This window comes from Etheostoma cragini, chromosome 2 (assembly GCF_013103735.1).
Source record: "Etheostoma cragini isolate CJK2018 chromosome 2, CSU_Ecrag_1.0, whole genome shotgun sequence".
Classification (NCBI taxonomy): Eukaryota; Metazoa; Chordata; class Actinopteri; order Perciformes; family Percidae; genus Etheostoma; species Etheostoma cragini.
The window spans coordinates 6,951,330-6,971,063 of NC_048408.1; the positions used below are offsets into that span (position 1 = coordinate 6,951,330).

The following is a 19,734-nucleotide window of genomic DNA, read 5'->3' on the forward strand; positions in this document are numbered from 1 at the left end:
CCTAAACACAGGCATTGGACATAACCAGTAGCTATAAATGCTGTACATTGGAGTGTAATGTAAGGACACATGTAATGACATGTAATGAAAAAAATGGAATGAAATATGCACTTACCCAAAACACTGGACCTTCTTCCTGTACTTACTTTCTTGCTCCCGCCCCGAGAAAAATCTGACCCATTAGCGGAGTGAACGTTCTTGCGTGGTTTGTAATGCCACGTTTTGGTGTGCTTGGATTGTGTGAAACGAAACCGGGACCAAGGGGGGAAATCTCTTTACAAACTCATCAGCTGATTCGGGACCAGAGCAATTAATCTATAGGTGTCAAAACGTCCTTAATCGCTCCAGTGGGATGACTTGCAACAATGTAGAGAATCAACCCACGTTTTCTTTGTGGACAGGCAACGATGAACGCTCGGCCCCAGAGGATCCTGGACTCTGGATCTCTCACCCAGTCAGCCCCGGCCAGCCCCACCAGCAAGGGCACGCACATCCACCAGGCCGGGTGAGCGAGGATGGCTCACACACAGCCACCATCCAGATATACAGAAAAATTCATTGCAGTAATACCCCGAAACATGTGCATCATGCATACAGATTACTCAGCCTTCCTTCTAGCAAGACTTAGACACCATTATGTTTGATGAAGCAGACAGCGTTAGGGGAAAAACCTCTTAAAATGCCTCATCTTGTTTTAAAGAGGGTTCTGACAAATGTTACTGCGTAGCTCAAGGCTGGCAACAAAGCAAGAGGCCACACACACAACTAATATGCATCATATAATATTCTATAATATGGATCGTACCTGAACAAGAACATATGAGAAACCCCAGAGAAAATAATGAGAAAAAAAGACAAACTAAACAAAAGAATACAAGTAATGAAAAAATGATCAAACTAAAACCTGGATATAAAAATAAATATGGTGGTGGTGGTGGTGGTGATGATGGTGGTGATGAAATACAGTAGTTGAATGTAACCAACTACATTTACTTAAGTAATGTAGTTAAGTAAAAATGTGAGGTACATGTACAGTACTACTTCTTTTCTACTTCTACTCTGCTACATTTCAGAGAGAAATATTGTACTTTTTACTCCTCTACATTAACCCGACAGCTTTAGTTACTTTACACGTTAGGATTTGTGCACACACCACACATGTAGTTTATGAAATAGGATGTTTTATTGTAAATGAAACTACCCAACAATATAAGTCCAGCTGAAATGATTAGACCATTAAACACACAACTGTTTGGATTGTTTCCAGTTTTTAAAATATGAGGGATTTTCTGCAATGAATATTTTTTCTTTTATTACTTTAAGTGCATGGTGCTGATGATATACTTACATACTTTTACTTCGCTAACATTTTCATTGCAGGTCTTTTACTTGTAACAGAGTATTTTGACAGTTTTTTTTAAAACTTGTTTCTTTGTTAGAATGCAAAGCGGATATGCTGTAAGTTCTGCCACTGTGTCCTGTCCTCATGTTAATGTCTCTGTCCCTCCAGTGGGTCTCCTCCCATGCCCAGCGCCAGCAGCTCCAGTTTAACCAACGAGGTGCCCAAACCCCCGGCCAGAGAGCAGCCAGCTACGCGACCTCCGTACACCCCCACATTGGGAGGACAGGCGCCCCACTCCCACCAGTTCCCCCGCACCCGCAAGATGTTTGACAAGGGACCTGAGCAGGTAGAGGAACCCCCTACTAGATGGGTCTCTGTGTGGAACTCGGGCAGTGTGTGGGCATCAGCAGCTGCAGCCTTTATTACTTGAAGTTGGCTTGAGTAGAAGTTGCATATTTTCTGGGTGGGGGTTGTTATTTTAAGTTCAGTCTGGATCAATGAAAGTGCATTTCCAGGATAATTGCCTGACATGTCCCTTCCACTCTCTGTGTTGCCGTTCTCAAACAGAAAAATTTGGATTGGGCATCAAGGCCGGCCTGCTTGGTTCTTTAGATAAAGATTGTAAAGGTGGTGGTAGTGGTGGTGTAAAGGAATGTAACGGTGTGAAGGAATATGTTCATTGCATTTCCTCTCTAACATTTTGGGACCGTTTGGTGGGATTGCTGTGGACGAAGTACACACGGCAATACACTGATTAGAGCCAATGAGGTGTAACCATGTATCCAGCTCATTTCAATAGTTCACATTACTGTATTGTGAACAGTTAACTTCATGTAATATTGCACGTGATGTTTTCTTCTGCGGGGTGCAAATGTTCCACCAAAACAAAAAGTGGGTTTGCTAGTTTTGTTTCATTTTTTTTATTTTTTGAAAATGCTTAGTTTTAGTTTAATTTTTGTAAGTTTTATTCTTTTTGTAATATGGGTTATTTGTTGGGGGATTCAAAAAGGTCAGAAAAAGTATTGTGTGATAATAACTCAACAAAAACATTATACAATTTTAGATATTCAGCATGTTTTTAACAATACGACCTGTACATAGAAAGTAGCCTACACATGGTCATACATATGTAAACAGTCAACAGCCTCCTTGTGCACGCTTCTCAAATGTACTTTAAAATTCTTGGAATGTTTCCCAGTAATAATTTTTGCACATATTTCACCATCTTCCACTGCAAGGCACTTGCTTTTATCTGACACAATCACAATCAAATAGGACTCTGCTGCTTTCTATACACTTTTGGTACCGCCATGATGCCAGGCGACGGGCACGGAGTGTGTTCAATTTGACATGGAATGTCGGAATTTCTGGATTCCCAGTCAGGAACTGTACATGTCTACGGGAAATGTCAACTCTGAAAGATATGTTATTTGCTCTGTGAAAGACATTGACAAAGATGAAAACTAGAGATATTTAATCAATTATTTTATTTTATTTTATTTTATTTTAGTTTATTTTATTTTAGTTAGTTTTGCAAACAGTCATCCCAGTTTTAGTTAGTTAGTTATTTTTTTGTAATGCTTCATTTATATTTTTATTTCAGTTACCGTCATGTTTTTTTCCCCACCTAGTTTTTGTGATTTTGATCATTTTTGTTAACGATTATAACCTTGGTCCGGAGCCTAGCACCGCCCAACACGATTGTGATTGGTTTGTAGAAATGCAAACAACCCAAAAACGTTGTTTTTCTCCTATCCCAAAATGTATGTGTGGTGTAGCCAGACCTTATTTCACAGCACTGTGGAGATAGGTCTGGCAACACAATAGACTAAGTTTAGTTTATGATACATACTATTTCTCTGATTATTATTCAAACTGTTTGCATAATAATACCATAATATACTTATCACTCTAAACAAGATATCCATGAAGCCTTCATCTGTCCTTGTGAAAGGCACAGGATGTTTCTGGGGGGAGATTCCCAGACCCAATGAGATGAACTGACTTTGTTATGCCTTTGTATTAATATAATAAAAGTATTGTGGACTCATGAAAAAGAAAGCATTAGCCAGAGCTATTACTGAAATGCTCACAGGTTAACAGTAAAAAAAATATTGTATTGTTGAGAGCTTCCAGTTGGGCATTTTCTGTACTATTCTGTAGTGTGGAAACTGTCTCCTTGTTCACAAGTCAAGATAAACTTTGATTTAACTTCAGTGGTCCCTGTCTATTCTTGATAAGGAAATTATTCTAACGGTTTAACTCTTTTTGTTGTTGTATCCAGGCAGGTGAAGATGGTGACGAGCCGGGCAGTCACAGGAACTACATCAGTGCCGCCCTCCAGACGGGTCTGTGTGATTGGAGCGCCAAGTATTTTGCTCAGCCTGTCATGAAGGTAGAGTCTCTTCTCTTTTCCATCCATTCTTCCGTTTAACTGTCTTGGTCTTTTTCTCTCACTCTGTCCTGCCAGTGTGATTCCGATGAAAGTCCATTATGTGTTTTTATTTCAATGTCCCATGGCATGAACTTATGAGGTGTTTTGACATTAATATGAGTCCCCACAGCCTGCCTATGGGCCCCCAGTGGTAAGAAATGGTGACAGGTGTAAACCAAGCCCTGGGTATCCTGCTTTGCCTTTGAGAAAATGAAAGCTGAGATGGGCCGATCTGGAATCGTGCTCTTTATGAGGTCATAAGGGGCAAGGTTACCTACCCTTTCTCCTTTGGCCGCCCAGAGAATTTGGCCCACCCAAGAGGCTGAATTTCAGGAAAGAGACTTCAGATATGGTATTAGGGGGCCACTAAGGCCTATATAAAAGCATCCAAAGAGCAGCATGTCATGGGACCTTTAACAATACATTTTGCAAACATACATAAAGCAACATGTAATCTGAGTTACAGTTTTGACACTTTTGTTCATTATTCAATGCAGATGTGTTTAGTTTCTTTCTTTAATCAATAGTTTTAAAAGAATATTGTATTTATTCCTCTACCAAGCACTGCAGTTATTGAATAGGAGCTTAGAGTGGTTGCTAAGCAACAAAGAAGTACTATGACTGGTAATTTCGGTTTTCACATCAATATTTATGTGAAGTGGTGTCACAGGTGCGCGTTTGTCATGTATTTTACAATGGCTTCAGGTGTGGCTGAGCCATCTGAGGACATGGACTGTGTTAGAGAAAGGATTTTTTAAAAAGTGATGTGGAGTTCTATGGAAAACAGCAGGCTCGGGACCAGTGTGGGGAAGAACCTGCTGCTTGCACAAGATGGCTTTCCTGAATAATTGAGTTTTCTGAGCTCCATAACTTAACATCCTCCCGAGTGAAATTTTCAGAACAAATGAAGAGATTTTTACTGCGCACAGTAGTTGGTGCCGAATTCTGTAATGAAATTAAATCAAGCTTCTGTCTGTTTAAATAACCTCAACATGCCATCCTCCCTGGACAAAAAGAGGTAAAACAAATGTGTTAGCACATTTTGTCGAAGTTGAACCAAGAAGCAGGGGATTATTTATATAAAAAAATAAATAAAAAAAGCCAAGTGTGAGGGTCAAACAGAAGAGAAAACAGAAAGTTTTTGGAGTTGAGGAAGAACAATAAGTACAAAAAGTATAAGAAAGGTGCTCATGAGAGAGAGGGGATGATACAGAAAGAGTGAAGAAAAAAGTTGATTTTTAATAAAATAAAATATTTACAACACAAAGGCGTTTGGGGCAAAAGGAGGACTGAAGGACACAAAAAGAGTGCACAAAAAGGAAAAGATAATACGTGATGAAAATAAAATATTTTTAAGAAAGACGAGAAAATACATCCAGGGGCAGAGAGTGAGAGAAAGAGGAAAGTGAAATAAAACTTTAAAGAGCATGGCTGGATGAAAGGAAGATGGAGCCAGAAGTGTCAACAAAAGGTGATAAAAAGCAGAGAGATGATTGGATGGGAGGAGCGAGTAAAAGAACGGGCGCAAAGAGGAGGAGAGGGGTTTACCCTAGCACGAATCACAATGCTGTGTTGGCAAAATTTTGAGTGCTGCCATAAAACTCAAATACAAAGGTGTGTGTGTGTGTGTGTGTGTGTGTGTGTGTGTGTGTGTTTGTGTGTGTGTGCGCCTCACAATCTGTACATAGGTTATCATATCACTGTGTCAGCAGCACGAGAGCTTTGGGGGGGTGTGAGAAGCAAGGACAGGTTGTCTTCACATGAGAGCAAGGGAAAGTGATTTAAAAACAGCTACAAGGCAAGGCAGCTTTATTTGTATAGCACATTTCAGTAAAAGGGCTTTACATAAAAAGATTAAAAAATAGTAAAAGTTACAGTGTTAAGAACAGTGAAAATAAAATACAAAAATAAAAGTTACTATGCAGTATAATAAATTAAACCTTTAAGAGCAGTTAAAAACAGTTAAACATATGAAAGCAGATCAAATAGCAGATTTTAGACTGCTAGTATGGGACAGTGTATAAGCCGCTGCCCCACACATGTAATCGGAGCAAAATAACCATTTTGTGGAAACCCAAACTTTGTTGACCAATAAGGTATGTACTCTATACAGGCAGAACCACATGTCTTTACCATCTCATCCATCCACCTCGGGCCCCGCAGGAGCATGTGACTTTTATACTCTGCTTACCCATAACCAAGAGTGGAAGTACTTCTCTTTACACTACAGTATAGTCATCACTATAAGGCTTAGTTAATCACTGCAAACTTTGCAAAGTCCTGAACAGCTCCAACTGTTTCTTGTAGATTTCAACATACAATCTATGTCACACCCACGTTGAAGAAATTCACAGAAATATATTTGTTTCCTGTTCACAAATACCCCCAGAATGGCCACAACCCTAATCTCACAAATTGTTAACACCAAGTTACTCAGTTCACTCAATATTTGTTTCACAAACATTAATGATAAAAAATTCGGTCAAATCCGTGTCTAATCAAGTCATTTAATTTTGATCTTACCCTTGTTGATTGTCATACAGTTTCAACAAAAATCAACTTCAGTATCGGAAATTAACAGTTATTTAAAGAAAGGCAACATCAAAAAGGAAATGCCTTCAGCCTTGATTTAAAAGAGCTGAGAGTAGTGGTGGACCTGCAGTTTTCTGGGACTTTGTTCCAGATATGAGGAGCATAGAAAGTGAACGCTGCTTCCCCCTGTTTAGTTCTGACTCAGGGGACAGCAAGCAGTCCTGTCCTAGATGACCTGAGAGGTCTGGGTGGTTCCCACTGTAGTAGCAGATCAGAAATGGATGGCCCTAAACCCTTTATTGATTTATAAACCAGCAGAAGTATTTTGAAATGTATATTTGAGGCACCGGAACCCAGTGTATGTACTTCAGAACTGGAGTGACGTGTTCAACTTTCTTGGTTTTAGTGAGTACTCGAACAGCAGCGTTCTAAATCGCCTGCAGCTGTCTGATTGATTTTTAGGAATTTAGGAAAATCCAACCTTTTATGGACACCAATCTTTTTGTGAATGAATAATGTATTGTAAATAAATAAATATTCTTCCTTAAAATACAGGGGTCATAAGTATACACACCCCTATGTTAAATAACCATAGAAGCAGGCACATTTTTTTATTTTTAAAGACCTGTTTATTAATGGATCCAGGATACTAAGCATCCTGAAAAATTCCCTTGGCCTTTGGAATGAAAGGCCCCCCCACATCATCACATACCCTTTACCGTACATAGAGATTGGCATAGTGTTATTTCAGTTAGCTTACTATCTGGTTTGATTTGCCTTGAGAGAAGGTTTTATCTTAAGTCTCTAAATATGGTGAAGGGTATGTGATGATGTACTATGCATCCTGATAAAAGGAAAATAAATGGCCTTTAAAAATCAATGAATATATAAAAATAATTTGAGTGTCCACATACTTTTAGCCATGTCGTGTACTGGGGATTTTTTACTCTATATCCATAATGGGTAGAGCTCTGTGGAGACCATATCCATAATGTCTAGAGCTCTGTGGAGACCATATCCATAATGTCTAGAGCTCTGTGGAGACTATATCCATAATGTCTAGAGCTCCGTGGAGACTATATCCATAATGTCCAGAGCCTTGTGGAGACTATATCCATAATGTCTAGAGCCTTGTGGAGACTATATCCATAATGTCTAGAGCCTTGGGGAGACTATATCCATAATGGCTAGAGCTCTGTGGAGACTATATCCATAATGTCTAGAGCTCTGTGGAGACTATATCCATAATGTCCAGAGCCTTGTGGAGACTATATCCATAATGTCTAGAGCTCTGTGGAGACTATATCCATAATGTCTAGAGCTCCGTGGATACTATATCCATAATATCTAGAGCTCCGTGGATACTATATCCATAATGTCTAGAGCTCTGTGGAGACTATATCCATAATGTCTAGAGCTCCGTGGATACTATATCCATAATGTCTAGAGCTCCGTGGATACTATATCCATAATGTCTAGAGCTCCGTGGAGACTATATCCATAATGTCCAGAGCCTTGTGGAGACTATATCCATAATGTCTAGAGCTCTGTGGAGACTATATCCATAATGTCTAGAGCCTTGTGGAGACTATATCCATAATGTCTAGAGCTCTGTGGAGACTATATTCATAATGTCTAGAGCCTTGTGGAGACTATATCCATAATGTCTAGAGCTCTGTGGAGACTATATCCACAATGTCTAGAGCTCTGTGGAGACTATATCCATAATGTCTAGAGCTCTGTGGAGACTATATCCATAATGTCTAGAGCCTTGTGGAGACTATATCCATAATGTCTAGAGCCTTGTGGAGACTATATCCATAATGTCTAGAGCTCTGTGGAGACTAAATCCATAATGTCTAGAGCCTTGTGGAGACTATATCCATAATGTCTAGAGCTCTGTGGAGACTATATCCAAAATGTCTAGAGCCTTGTGGAGACTATATCCATAATGTCTAGAGCCCTGTGGAGACTATATCCATAATGTCTAGAGCTCTGTGGAGACTATATCCATAATGTCTAGAGCCTTGTGGAGACTATATCCATAATGTCTAGAGCCCTGTGGAGACTATGTGCAAGAGTCTCTGTCTCACACACACAATGTTTTTTTTTTTTACATCACAATCTCATTATGCATTATGGTAGCAGCTGACACAGGGCAGCACTGCAACCCTGGGAACCACCTTGTCAGCTGGCTCTTACCTTGACACACACGCATGCATGCACGCACATACACACACATGCGCACACACACACACACACACACACACGCACACACAGCTGTGGGAATACAACAGACCAACTGCAGAATCTGCCTTATCACAGGCTCGGTCAGGAACCATAAATGCAGTCACTGTATGTGACATGCAGATTAACCTGATTCACCGAAACACACACTTACACACACAAGTATATTTATTCAGAACCTCTGCTCAGAGGTTTTAAAATGAGTGTGTTTCCCTTAAAGCAACATGTGCTGTGTGAGGACATTACAGGAATATTGATTACACACAGTAGTAATATAGTCACATGGCACTGTAGGTGTCTGTCTGTCTGTCTGTCTGTCTGTCTGTCTGTTCAGCGTTCAGGTGGGAGAACTCACTGTAGAAATGTGCTTAATAAGCACACACACTATTGCAGGTTTTCTCTGTTATTTACAGTGTTTTATATTTATATATCTACCAAATCTGCATAATAAAACAATGTCCACGTTTTTAATTTATGAATGTATACCTCCCCCAGAGAGGAGTTCAGGCTCTTTCAGTAAAGGAGAGAGATTGAGAGAAATGGTCGAGAGTCCTATAAGAGGAAAATAGGGACTGCAGGAAAATGAGCAGAGGTGCACCATACACAGGGTCTGGGCATCTGCCATATATATTTATTTATTTATTTAATTTATTCATTAGAGCAGCAGCTGAATAGCCTTTTCAAAGGTTTGTCCATGCAGTACGTTTGAACAACCTGCATAGCTTGTACGGCTGTGCAATGTATTACATTTAAACAATATAATCGAGAAAAACGAATATTTAGCACATTCTATTATTCCTTCAAAAGTCGAGCAGCCTAGTAGCTTGTTCTCCTGTGTGTAATGCTGTTGTCTACCTCTGGATGCTTAGACGTGGATAATTTAATGTTCCGTTTGCCTTCTAAAGTTAGAAAACAATCGGTATCTAAAGTATTTATTCTGTGCTTTCACTGTGTTTCTATGTTTTCACAAAGGGTGCAGCATATGTACCTAATGATTGAACCATATGCTTCTGTCCTTTTTGTAACTGACTCTTCCAGATCCCAGAGGAGCATGACCTGGAGAGCCAGGTGAGGATGGAGCGCCAGTGGAGGTTCCTGAGAAACACTCGCGTGAGAAGGCAGAGCCGAGGCATCACACAAAGGGGTGAGTGACACACAACCCAATCATTTTTTAAATACCATAAATAAAACCCAAGATGGAACTCTTCTGAACACAAAGCCATTTATATTTAAAAAGTCTGTCTTGCAGGAAGAGTCTAATAGGAACCCGGGATTGCAAATTAAATGCAGAATCCAGTTGCATCATATATTACTTGAAATAAGATTAAATCAATTATCAAAATGTCATACCAGGTTTTAATTACATTTGCATTACATGACATGGCCGGTGTCATATCTTCCAAAGGGCAAAGAACGTTTATTTATAAAACGCACGTCATACACACTGCGAAGCAAAGCGATTACAAAATGCATACAAATCCCAGAGATGAAGTCAGACAAGGATGGGATGACGAAACAAAACAAATCATAACAAGGATTTTTGGAACAAGTAAAATAGTGGATGCATTCTCAAAAAAAAAATTATTTTTATATTTCAACCTTTTTTAGTTTCAAATATTTTTTCGCTATTGCTAGGAAAACTCGTAAAAACATTTTTGCTATCAATGTGATAACTTTTTCTCAGGTCATTTATTTTCTTGCATGTAATAAAGAAACAAATCTAGCTCCATAGTTCTAGTGTTAAAGCTCCACTAATAGTATATTTTTTTACTAACGGTGGATTAACTGACTAAGTGTAATGTGAATGAGCCACTCAAAGTGACAACGCTCCAAACAAAACCCAATGTCCAGCATCAGGAGACTGATGTTTACACATACCGTACATGAACAGTGGCTCGTCCACCATACCGAGGAGCAGAAGCGTCAGAATGCACCAATGAGCGATTAATGCTCCATCGCAGCCAGGTAGCCTTTCAGTAAAAGCTTTTTTTCAGGCTCTTGACAAGAGAGCCTCAAAAAAAACATGTCATCATGCTCTTGACAGCGTTTCAATTGTGTTTTCATTTGGACAGAGTTTGTTTAAAATTATGCCTGCGTGAACGTGATTTGTTGTTGAGAAAAAAGAGAGAATACCCTGTTTACAGTAATAGAAACAGAGCGCATTTAAGTCCCGCCCCCATCGGAGGGGAAAACAACTCTCGGCTCTCCTTTGACTTGTATTGCACGAAGGTGGCTTCCACTTCACTTCTGGCAGCTAGTAAACAACAGAAAAATGTGGTGATGTTCACTACCTACAGTGTAAAGAACCCATCACTTAAGTTTTTATAAGCTGCCAAACCTAAAAACTGGGCTTTTATTAAAGGTGCACTATGAGTTCCTGCATAACTTCTCTTCTAATTACTTCAAGGCAAGGCAAAGCAAGGCAGCTTTATTTGTATAGCACATTTCAGCAACAGGGCAATTCAAAGTGCTTTACACAAAAAAATTCAAAGTAAATACCAAACAAATACTGCCCCCATGTTTCCATAACAGTCATGACTAACTGGCTAACTGTCACTAACCCCCACCCTTCCCCCAACCATCTTGTCGGTGATTGGCTGGAATGTGGTTGGTTGTATTTTGGTGCACAGGCTGTGCCTCTAGTGTTGTGTCCCAAGATTGGTCTTTTTACAGTGTACCCTGGGGGCAGGCAGCTAGGGGATCAAGTAGAGAAGGCTACGATTGGAGAAAAATGAAATTGCGCACCTTTAAGACAAAACGGATGCAGACGTGAGAAATCAGCATTAAGAATGGGGAGACTGTTGAATCTGACACTAAGCTGACGTTACATGCTTGCTGATATGTAACGTTGAACATAATGTTAGCTGTGTAACATTATGTACGGATTTAGTGTCTCCCCATTTTCCCTGATGATTTTGCATACCTGTATATACTTTTGTCTTCATAAAAACTCTGTTTTTTGCTCTGTACATCTGTCTCTACTGCTATGTACATATGGACGAGGCCTTAGAAAATAGGATTTTAGAACAGTTCTGTTTGATTAGTAGCTCTATGGCCAGCAGTGTCCAATACATTGATCACAAACATAAGCCCTCACCTTCATGACAGATTGAGACACACACAGGTGTAGGTAGTGCTGCGTTGTTTCAGACATGCAAGTGAGTGCGCAGATAATTTGCAGTGATGAAAGACGATAAGAGAAATCAATCCACAGTCAGAAACAACCCTGTTTCTCAGCCACAGGACTCCCCTTATACACACACACACGCACACACACACACACACACACACACACACACACACACACTCTCAGACACAGACACACAAACACACACATTACAGAGCCCGGAGGGTGCCAGCATACACACAGACTCCCCAAGTGAACTCAGAGCTCTTCTCAAACAGAATAACTAACAGCCACGTCATTGGCAGCCCACTCCACACGCACACACACGCACACAAACACTCACAAACAGAGTCACGAGGCAATTGCCGTCAGAGCTGAGGCTTGCTCCTGCTCATGCCTCCCTTTCTGACTGCTTGGTAAATCATTGAATTCCCCTATAAACTCACTTTTTTCTATAAAAAAGAGAGAAGTAGTAGGGTTGCCCTCATTCAGTCTGTTCCCTTCAGATAGACTTGAGGTAAGATGAAAGGGGGAGGGAGAGAGGGAGAGGAAGGCTGAGGACGGAGGGGGTAAGACAGAGGTGGGAAAGCTCAAAATAAGAGAAGGAAAAATGTGCAAAAGAAATATTTTGGGCTTCCAAACCTGATCTGACTTGGTATTTTACTTGTCTTGGTGATGCAAAATGCACACCCATCATCACCACGCAGTGCTAAAGTCCTCGGGGCAGTTTCAGATCGCACAGTAGTTCCTCAAACGATGACGATGATCTAGCTCATCTCGTATCTACTTTTCCCTTCCAACTTCTTTTTCTTTTCTTTCCCAACACGGCTGCATCTGCAATGACTTGTTGATGGATTTTTCCTCATTCTTTTTCATCTCATTACGGCGGTCTCGAGAGGGCGCTCAGGTAGCCAAGGACGGTCTTGTGAACCGATAAGAACGTGTCTGTTGTATCTGTGACTTCATACTGTATACGTCATTAAAAAAGGGGTACACCACTAGACCTTTCTCTGCCTTGACTCTCCCAACATTGACGGCCATATGCTTTGTTATTGTTTTTCTTGCTTCGCCTCACGTTCTTGTATTGTTATTTTGTACCTCAACGTCTTTCCGGTATGTTCTAGTTTTAAGATTATGTTACAAAAGCCTAGTTGCTCTTTATTTCTGTTCTGGCTTCTCTCTGTTCTGTCCTATTTTCATCCACAGATTCTCAGTTTCCCCACTGGCATTATGAAAGTTTCATCTTAATTAGAGAAAACATTTTTAACAACAAATACTGCTTCAGTGGGAACATTTTGATTATTTTTTTAAATATTAGTCTATATGTGCGTACATATACACATACGCACATACACACACAGACTGTGGCTGTCTCTGAAATTACTCCCTTGTTCACAAACTCACTATTCCCTATATAGCAGACTTTTAATAACTCTCAATAATTAGCAGTGAAGTGAGATTTGAAATAATTATTTATTATCATTTGCGTCATCACAAAGAGTCTCTTTAAGAAAGCTTTGCTTCTATAAAATGCAGTGCATTGCATTGTGGGATTCTTAGCAGAAAGTAGTGTAAATGCCATGGGCAATGCTTTTTTTCTTCCATTATTGAATTTTCATGGAAATCTTTAACATGTACACACTCAATTCAAAACCTCAAATAAAATGTCAGACAGTTGTTGTCCACTATAATGTATAGTATATATTTGAGAAGTTTTTTTGGATTTTAGACAGCCTGTATTTCAGCACTGTTTTTATATTTTTAACAAATCCCACAAAAAGATCAAAACCAACCCTATATTACATCTATCATTTGATCTACTGTATAATAATTCATCTGTAGACACAGTTACTGGATGTTCTTTTAATACCATCGTCCCACATACACTGTCCTGCCGCATGAAACACTCCCTAGTGTAGCAAATAATTCATCCACAGCTTACATTTCTCAGTCCATTTGCCAAAAACTACATAGCCCAGCTAGCTGAGAATATTACTATGGCCTTTGTAAAGAAAGAGACATTATTTAAAGAGGGATATCTTAAATACAAGGTGGGTAACGTCGAAAACCTGCTAAGATCTAAAGGTTTTAGTTTGCTAAATGTTTTGCCTGTGTCCCTTGTACGAGATGGAAAATTCCCAGGTACAGGAGGGCAGGATGGTGACAGGAATTAAATTTGATTTTCTAGTCTCAAGAACTTTTCCTCCTTTTTCACACATGTTCCTTTTCTGTGTGTGCCCCCCCCCCCCCCCCCCCCCCCCCCCCCCCCCCCCCCCCCCCCCCCCCCCTCCCCCTACACACACATTACAGGTGTTTCCCGTCTGGATGATCAAATATTCATCAACCGCAACCCTGGAGTACCATCTGTTGTGAAGTTCCACCCCTTCAACACCTGCATCGCTGTGGCCGACAAGGACAGCATCTGGTCAGAGAACACACGGAAGGAAAAAGCCCAATCAGATTTAAGACTAGGGCTGGGTATCGAATTGATTTTATTTCCAATTCAATTTTATTTTTGATTTAGTATCAATTATGTTAGGAACATTTCAGATACAATACCAACTTAGCCTGGATATGTGAGAGATTCCACTAATTATACAAGGTTTCCTCTTACCTGCTGCATTCTTCAAAGTATGAATGTATAAATTAAGAACTGATCCTTAAGCATTAATAGTAGTACTCTACTAGTACTAATAGTACTTTTTATTTAACATGAACACGCATTAAAGTGCAGCTCTACACAAAGTCAGTGAGTATTGATTGATTTCAATCAGATATCTGGAGGTGACAGAGGGACCCTTTGAAATTGGCCATACCAGTTTTTTTTATTGAACCCCCCTTCCTGACAAGCTAGCACAACATAGTTAGTACCAATTGATTCCTTAGGGTATTCACGTTTCATAAGATACAGACCGAAATTTTGATTCTTGGATTTAATGAATCGATTTTGGATGATTCAAATGATAATCGATTTAATTTGGAAAATCCCTTTTCTTTAAACCCAGCCCTATTTAAATCTTTAGTGCGTACCTTTTTGACAGTAATGACAGCTAGTCAGGACTATCAGCTCCACACAACTTTTTGGATTTCTCAGTATGTTTCTGACTTTCAGGCAGAAAATCGAGTGAAGATAATGACCTCTTCTGAAGAATCCATTGTGTTTTTTAATCCTCCATGGTTACAAGCAACTGCGTGGAGTAGCGATTACGGAAGGCTTGTATCATGTGGACGCGCCGACAGTTTTGTTGTCATTGCTTAGAATTCCTCTTGGGGGGAGACAGAAACTACGCACTATAGCTTTAAGACCTTTATGCAAATGATTCGGTTCCATACTTGATGGTTTGTATATGTAGACCAGATTAATGAGAGTATATGTATGTGTGTGTTTGCTGTAGTTTCTGGGACTGGGAGAAGGGCGAGAGGCTGGACTACTTCTACAACGGAAACCCTCGCTACACTCGCATCACGGCCATGGAGTACCTGAACGGACATGACTGTTCATTACTGCTCACTGCAACAGGTTCGACACACATACTGGAATACACCCACAAGTGCAAAAAAAAGTAAAAACTCAAGTTAGAAACACTTTCCCCTCGACTGAGCAGCTCAAATGTTCACGCCCAGAGTTGAAATCGCACAAGACTCATTTGTAGCAGCAACGAGCCTTAAACACTTGACTCCCCCTCCCCCAAACACAAACACACACACACACACACAAAAACACAACACAAAGCACTCATGCATATGTATCATCATTCATCAATAGAACAAAGCCATTAGCCTCCATAGCTTTATCTTCATAAGCCAGAGAAACTGTAGAAATCAGACAGAAACACACAGAAACGCACACTCGTTTTGTTTTATCTTAACAGTGTCACATTAAACTAAGAACGAATCCAACGTATTTCACTGCTCACCTCCTGAAAACTTAATAAAGCATGGGGATTAACACATTTAAATTCCATCTCATCAAAAATGCAATGTGCACTTATTCAGCTTTTCTACATCAGTCATGCTGGGAAGGATATCAGGGAGGACATTAGTTATTACAAAAAAAGTACAGCATTAAAAAGTAAAACGCAGAATGTAAATCAAATGGAGACTTTTATGGGCTGTAATAGCTCTCTCATAAGAGTGCCTGGACATGTTTTATGTTGAGCTCTGTGTCTTAGCTGTGTGTCAGCTGCGCTGTCCAGCAGTGGCGGAATGTAACTAAGGACATTTACTCAAGTACTGTACTTAAGCACGAATTTGAGGTACTTGTACTATACTTGAGTCTAATCTTTCAATGCCACATTCTACTACTCTGCTACATTTCAGAGGGAAATATTGTACTCTTTACCCCACTACATTCATCCGACAGTTTAAGTTACTAGTTACTTTACACATTAGGTGTTTTTAGGTTTCGATTTTTTTAACGGCCTACATGTCCAGCTGAAACGATTAGATGATTAAACACTAAGCTGATTGACAGAACTGTTTAGATTGTTTCCACTTTCTAAAATGTGAAGGTTTTTCTGAGTACTTTTACTTTTAATACTCTAAGTACATTTTCCTGATGATACTAACATACTTTTACTTAAGTAACGTTTTCAATGCAGGACTTTTACGTAACAGAGTTACGTTAAAGTGCCCATATTATGAAAAAAAATCACTTTTTCTGGGATTTGGGGTGTAATTTTGTGTCTCTGGTGCTTCCACATGCATACACATTTGTCAAAAAAACATCCCTGCTTTTTTTAGTGAGATAGGGTTTCTGAATGTCCTCTGCCTTCAGTCTCCGGGTGAGCTGTTCAAAATCTGGACAGCTTTCTATGTCACTAGCCGAGGCGAGGTGGCTAACCGTAGCATGCTAACATACTAGCTCTTTCTCAATGCCAAAACACTGCTACAACACACTAGTTGACCATAATCTCCAAAAGAACTACTTCCTGTCCCTGTTCTGCCTGTATTCCACAAGTGTCCCTCGTCTAGAAGAAGTCTCCCAGCTAATTCTGCCTCGGACTGATTAAAGTAGGAGAAACAGTTATCTAGCTGATGTCATCTTACCTAGCTACTGAGCATGTGTGACTCCCAACACAGATAGTATAGAAGTAAGATGTCTCACTCTGTAGCTAAAATAGAGCCCTAAACACACAGGGTGAAAAGAAGAACTGCAGTAATGTGCAGTACAACAAAAATATATATATATTTTTTTTTAAATGAAACCATGTAAACCTTTTCTGGTACAACCTCCAATTGCGATTATGGGCGCTTTAATGTTGACAGAGTATTTCTACAGTGTGGTAATAGTTCTTTTACTTAAGTAAAGAATCCGAAGAGATCCTTCCTCACTTTGTTTCACACCGACAAGACGCTTTCAGGCCTTTAAAGATGCTGCTCCACAGTCTCTATCGATTCTTTTTGAGAAGTGTGTTTCATATATTTTTTTTCACTTGTTTTTTTAAACAAGTCTTTAAGGTTTTAATCAAATCTCTTGCACAGTTTAACATGGACCTCCAAATCCTTCGGGTCCTAGACTTTGCTCCTCACTGCATGTCTTTATCTATATTCATTTGCTGACTCTCACTGTCTGTCTACCTCCACCCCCCTCTTTCTTTCTCTCCAGACGATGGAGCGTTGCGTATCTGGAAGAACTTTGCCGACCAGAAGAACCCGGAGATGGTGACGGCGTGGCAGGGCCTTTCCGATATGCTGCCCACTACCAGAGGTCAGCCCACCTCCAGCGCTCACAGTAAAGACCCACGCTCTATTTTACTATACTCCACCCACCTATACTCCCACTGTCCACCCCTCCCAGTCATACTGTCACACCAGGTAGTACCAGTTTTGAGTTCACCAACTTTTATCTGCGGAAACTGCTGGACCATACAAGCAGAACCTGATTAAGAAATTGAATGGGTTTTTCTAATAAAAAACTTCAAATGAGCTACTTTATCTGGTAAAATCAAGCATCTCGAAGACTTTGGTTTCTTATCTAGTCAATGAAACAAAGTGGATTTTTACACATTTAACTTTTGTTACTTTAAAATGACCCAATGTAGCGTTTGCTGAACAGCAGCCAAGTAATGTAGCCACAAGTGCCACTTTTATAATATGAACGAATGGATACATTTATTATTGTCATGCACAAAACAAGTATGCCCAGCCTCAAACAGGCTTACACAACACCATTATTCATAGTAAGGGACCAGCTACCAGAATAGCAACATAAATTAAAAAAATACACTTTTTTGTCTTTTTTAGCATGCTAATAGAGACAAGATTCGCCAACTTATACAGTATATATTAAATCTAAACAACCACTCCATTTGGTTATAATCAGTACCCCAGAACATTTCAGGATTTTGTAATGACATTTCATAAATAACATTACCAAGTAGAGAGGAGAAATAAGTATATATACAGGGCTTAAAGTATTCTGGCACTGCGCTGGATCTCCAGCATTTCCTTGAGGAAAAATATTGAAATGCATTTAGGAACTTGCATGCGGTTTTATATTTTTGAGTCAATTGATTTCACCTACCAATCATATGAGTGGAACACAGCTCCAGCTAACGTAGAGCTTTAAGTACTCGGGCCTTGTGCCAGATTTCTGTGGTATGACTATTTTAGAAAAATAAATAAATTAAAAGGTCCACATGGGATTTGTTTTGATGCAACTTCCACCTACCAATGAAACAAGTTCTAGCCAATCAGATGCAAAGTAGGGCGTATCCTTGCAGGAAAGCACGCAGTGTGTGGTCTCTTGTCAGTTCACGATCCGTTCTGCGCATTAGCAAGATGTTTGTGCATGCGCAAATGATAACCATGATGTGCGAGGATTTACAACACTGCATGATCTCTTCCCATAGACAATTAAAGAATGTCTGTTCCACAGTAGCGGGCTGCCGTTAGCCCACACTAGAAAGCTAACGCTAGTTTAGCTAACAGCTAATTCGGCTAACCAGTAGCTGAGACAGCATATAAAAAGACCCTCAAAACTGAAATTAACTTAAATTATATAACAGCTGTTATGTCAGTTCTACGTTACGTGTGCTCATTTAGCTAAAAAGCTAGACAAAGCAAAGTTTGTTTTCAAATGTACATGAATCAACTAATGTCAACATGGACAAAATCATGAATGTACTATTTCGCTGATAATCTGGCCAAAGTAACAACACAACATCTAGAAAGTTTTGTTTTCACAATCTCAATCTACATTAACTCTTAATTTAATTCATGGTTGGAAGAAGTAAAAAACTTTTTTACTTCTTAAAAATGAGGACTTTTATTATTGGGTAATGTAATAAGGACTTTAATTGTTTTGCCAGTCAAGTTAACTTTAATGAGTGCATAATGAAACATTACACTGTTAATTGCCCCTTGAAAGTGCCTCGCTAACAAAACTCTAACAGTCATAGAAAGTGAAAGCACCCCAGGTTTGCCTGAAGGGGGCTCACTGTGCTGGTGAAACTGCAGTGTTGCAATCTCTGGTGTAAACCGTTTTTGTTCCGCAGGTTAGCCCAGCAATAGCTCATATTAGCTGCAAAACAAATGTTCAGCGTCATTCCGAGCCTACAAATTAAAACATTAAATGAAGATGTGTTGTTACAAGCTGACTTACAAAAAAAATAACCGATTATTTTAGAACACAGTTCAGTTCAACAGCCTCAAAATGACCATGAAGCTGAACACCTCTTTAAAACAGTTTCAACAAAGATGTAACATTGTAACCTGAGTGAAAGTAGGATGAATTTATTATTCATTGAGTGCTTTAGTATAAGTCAGGTGTTTTTAAAATTAGAATTCACACTCTGAGTAGACACTAACGAGAGAAACTCCAGTATGACGCTCACTTACTGCTGTAGCACAGCATATGTCCGTGCTGTAATTACCATAGATGTGCATAGTTAATAAAAGGTTTCCCAGAGAAGTTTTTAGTTGTGAAAAACACAGGGGTTTGGCCTCAGTCAAATCCAGAAGAGTGTGTCCCATTAGGTCTTTACAATGATTGATTTGGCCTGATGCAATGAGACGTAACATGAAACCAGAGTTTTACTCTGCTTCCAC

The 19,734-nt window shown here is 39.6% G+C and overlaps 2 protein-coding genes across 5 annotated transcripts in view; one reads left to right on the forward strand and one right to left on the reverse strand.

The window, feature by feature from the left end:
• The window catches only part of LOC117956277 (excitatory amino acid transporter 3-like), a 381,877-nt gene that overhangs the window by 262,207 nt on the left and 99,936 nt on the right, over window positions 1-19,734 (reverse strand). The window lies entirely within an intron of this gene.
• The window catches only part of rptor (regulatory associated protein of MTOR, complex 1), a 184,551-nt gene that overhangs the window by 140,162 nt on the left and 24,655 nt on the right, over window positions 1-19,734 (forward strand). For 2 of the 4 annotated variants that reach the window (XM_034891052.1, XM_034891069.1), the window contains exons 23-29: window positions 402-505; window positions 1,511-1,688; window positions 3,627-3,737; window positions 9,594-9,699; window positions 13,993-14,107; window positions 15,078-15,202; window positions 17,291-17,416. In XM_034891052.1, coding sequence (XP_034746943.1) covers window positions 402-505; window positions 1,511-1,688; window positions 3,627-3,737; window positions 9,594-9,699; window positions 13,993-14,107; window positions 15,078-15,202; window positions 17,291-17,416 — 865 coding nt within the window. The remainder of the gene's footprint in view (window positions 1-401; window positions 506-1,510; window positions 1,689-3,626; window positions 3,738-9,593; window positions 9,700-13,992; window positions 14,108-15,077; window positions 15,203-17,290; window positions 17,417-19,734) is intronic. The other 2 variants (XM_034891060.1, XM_034891076.1) reach the window with 1 other exon arrangement.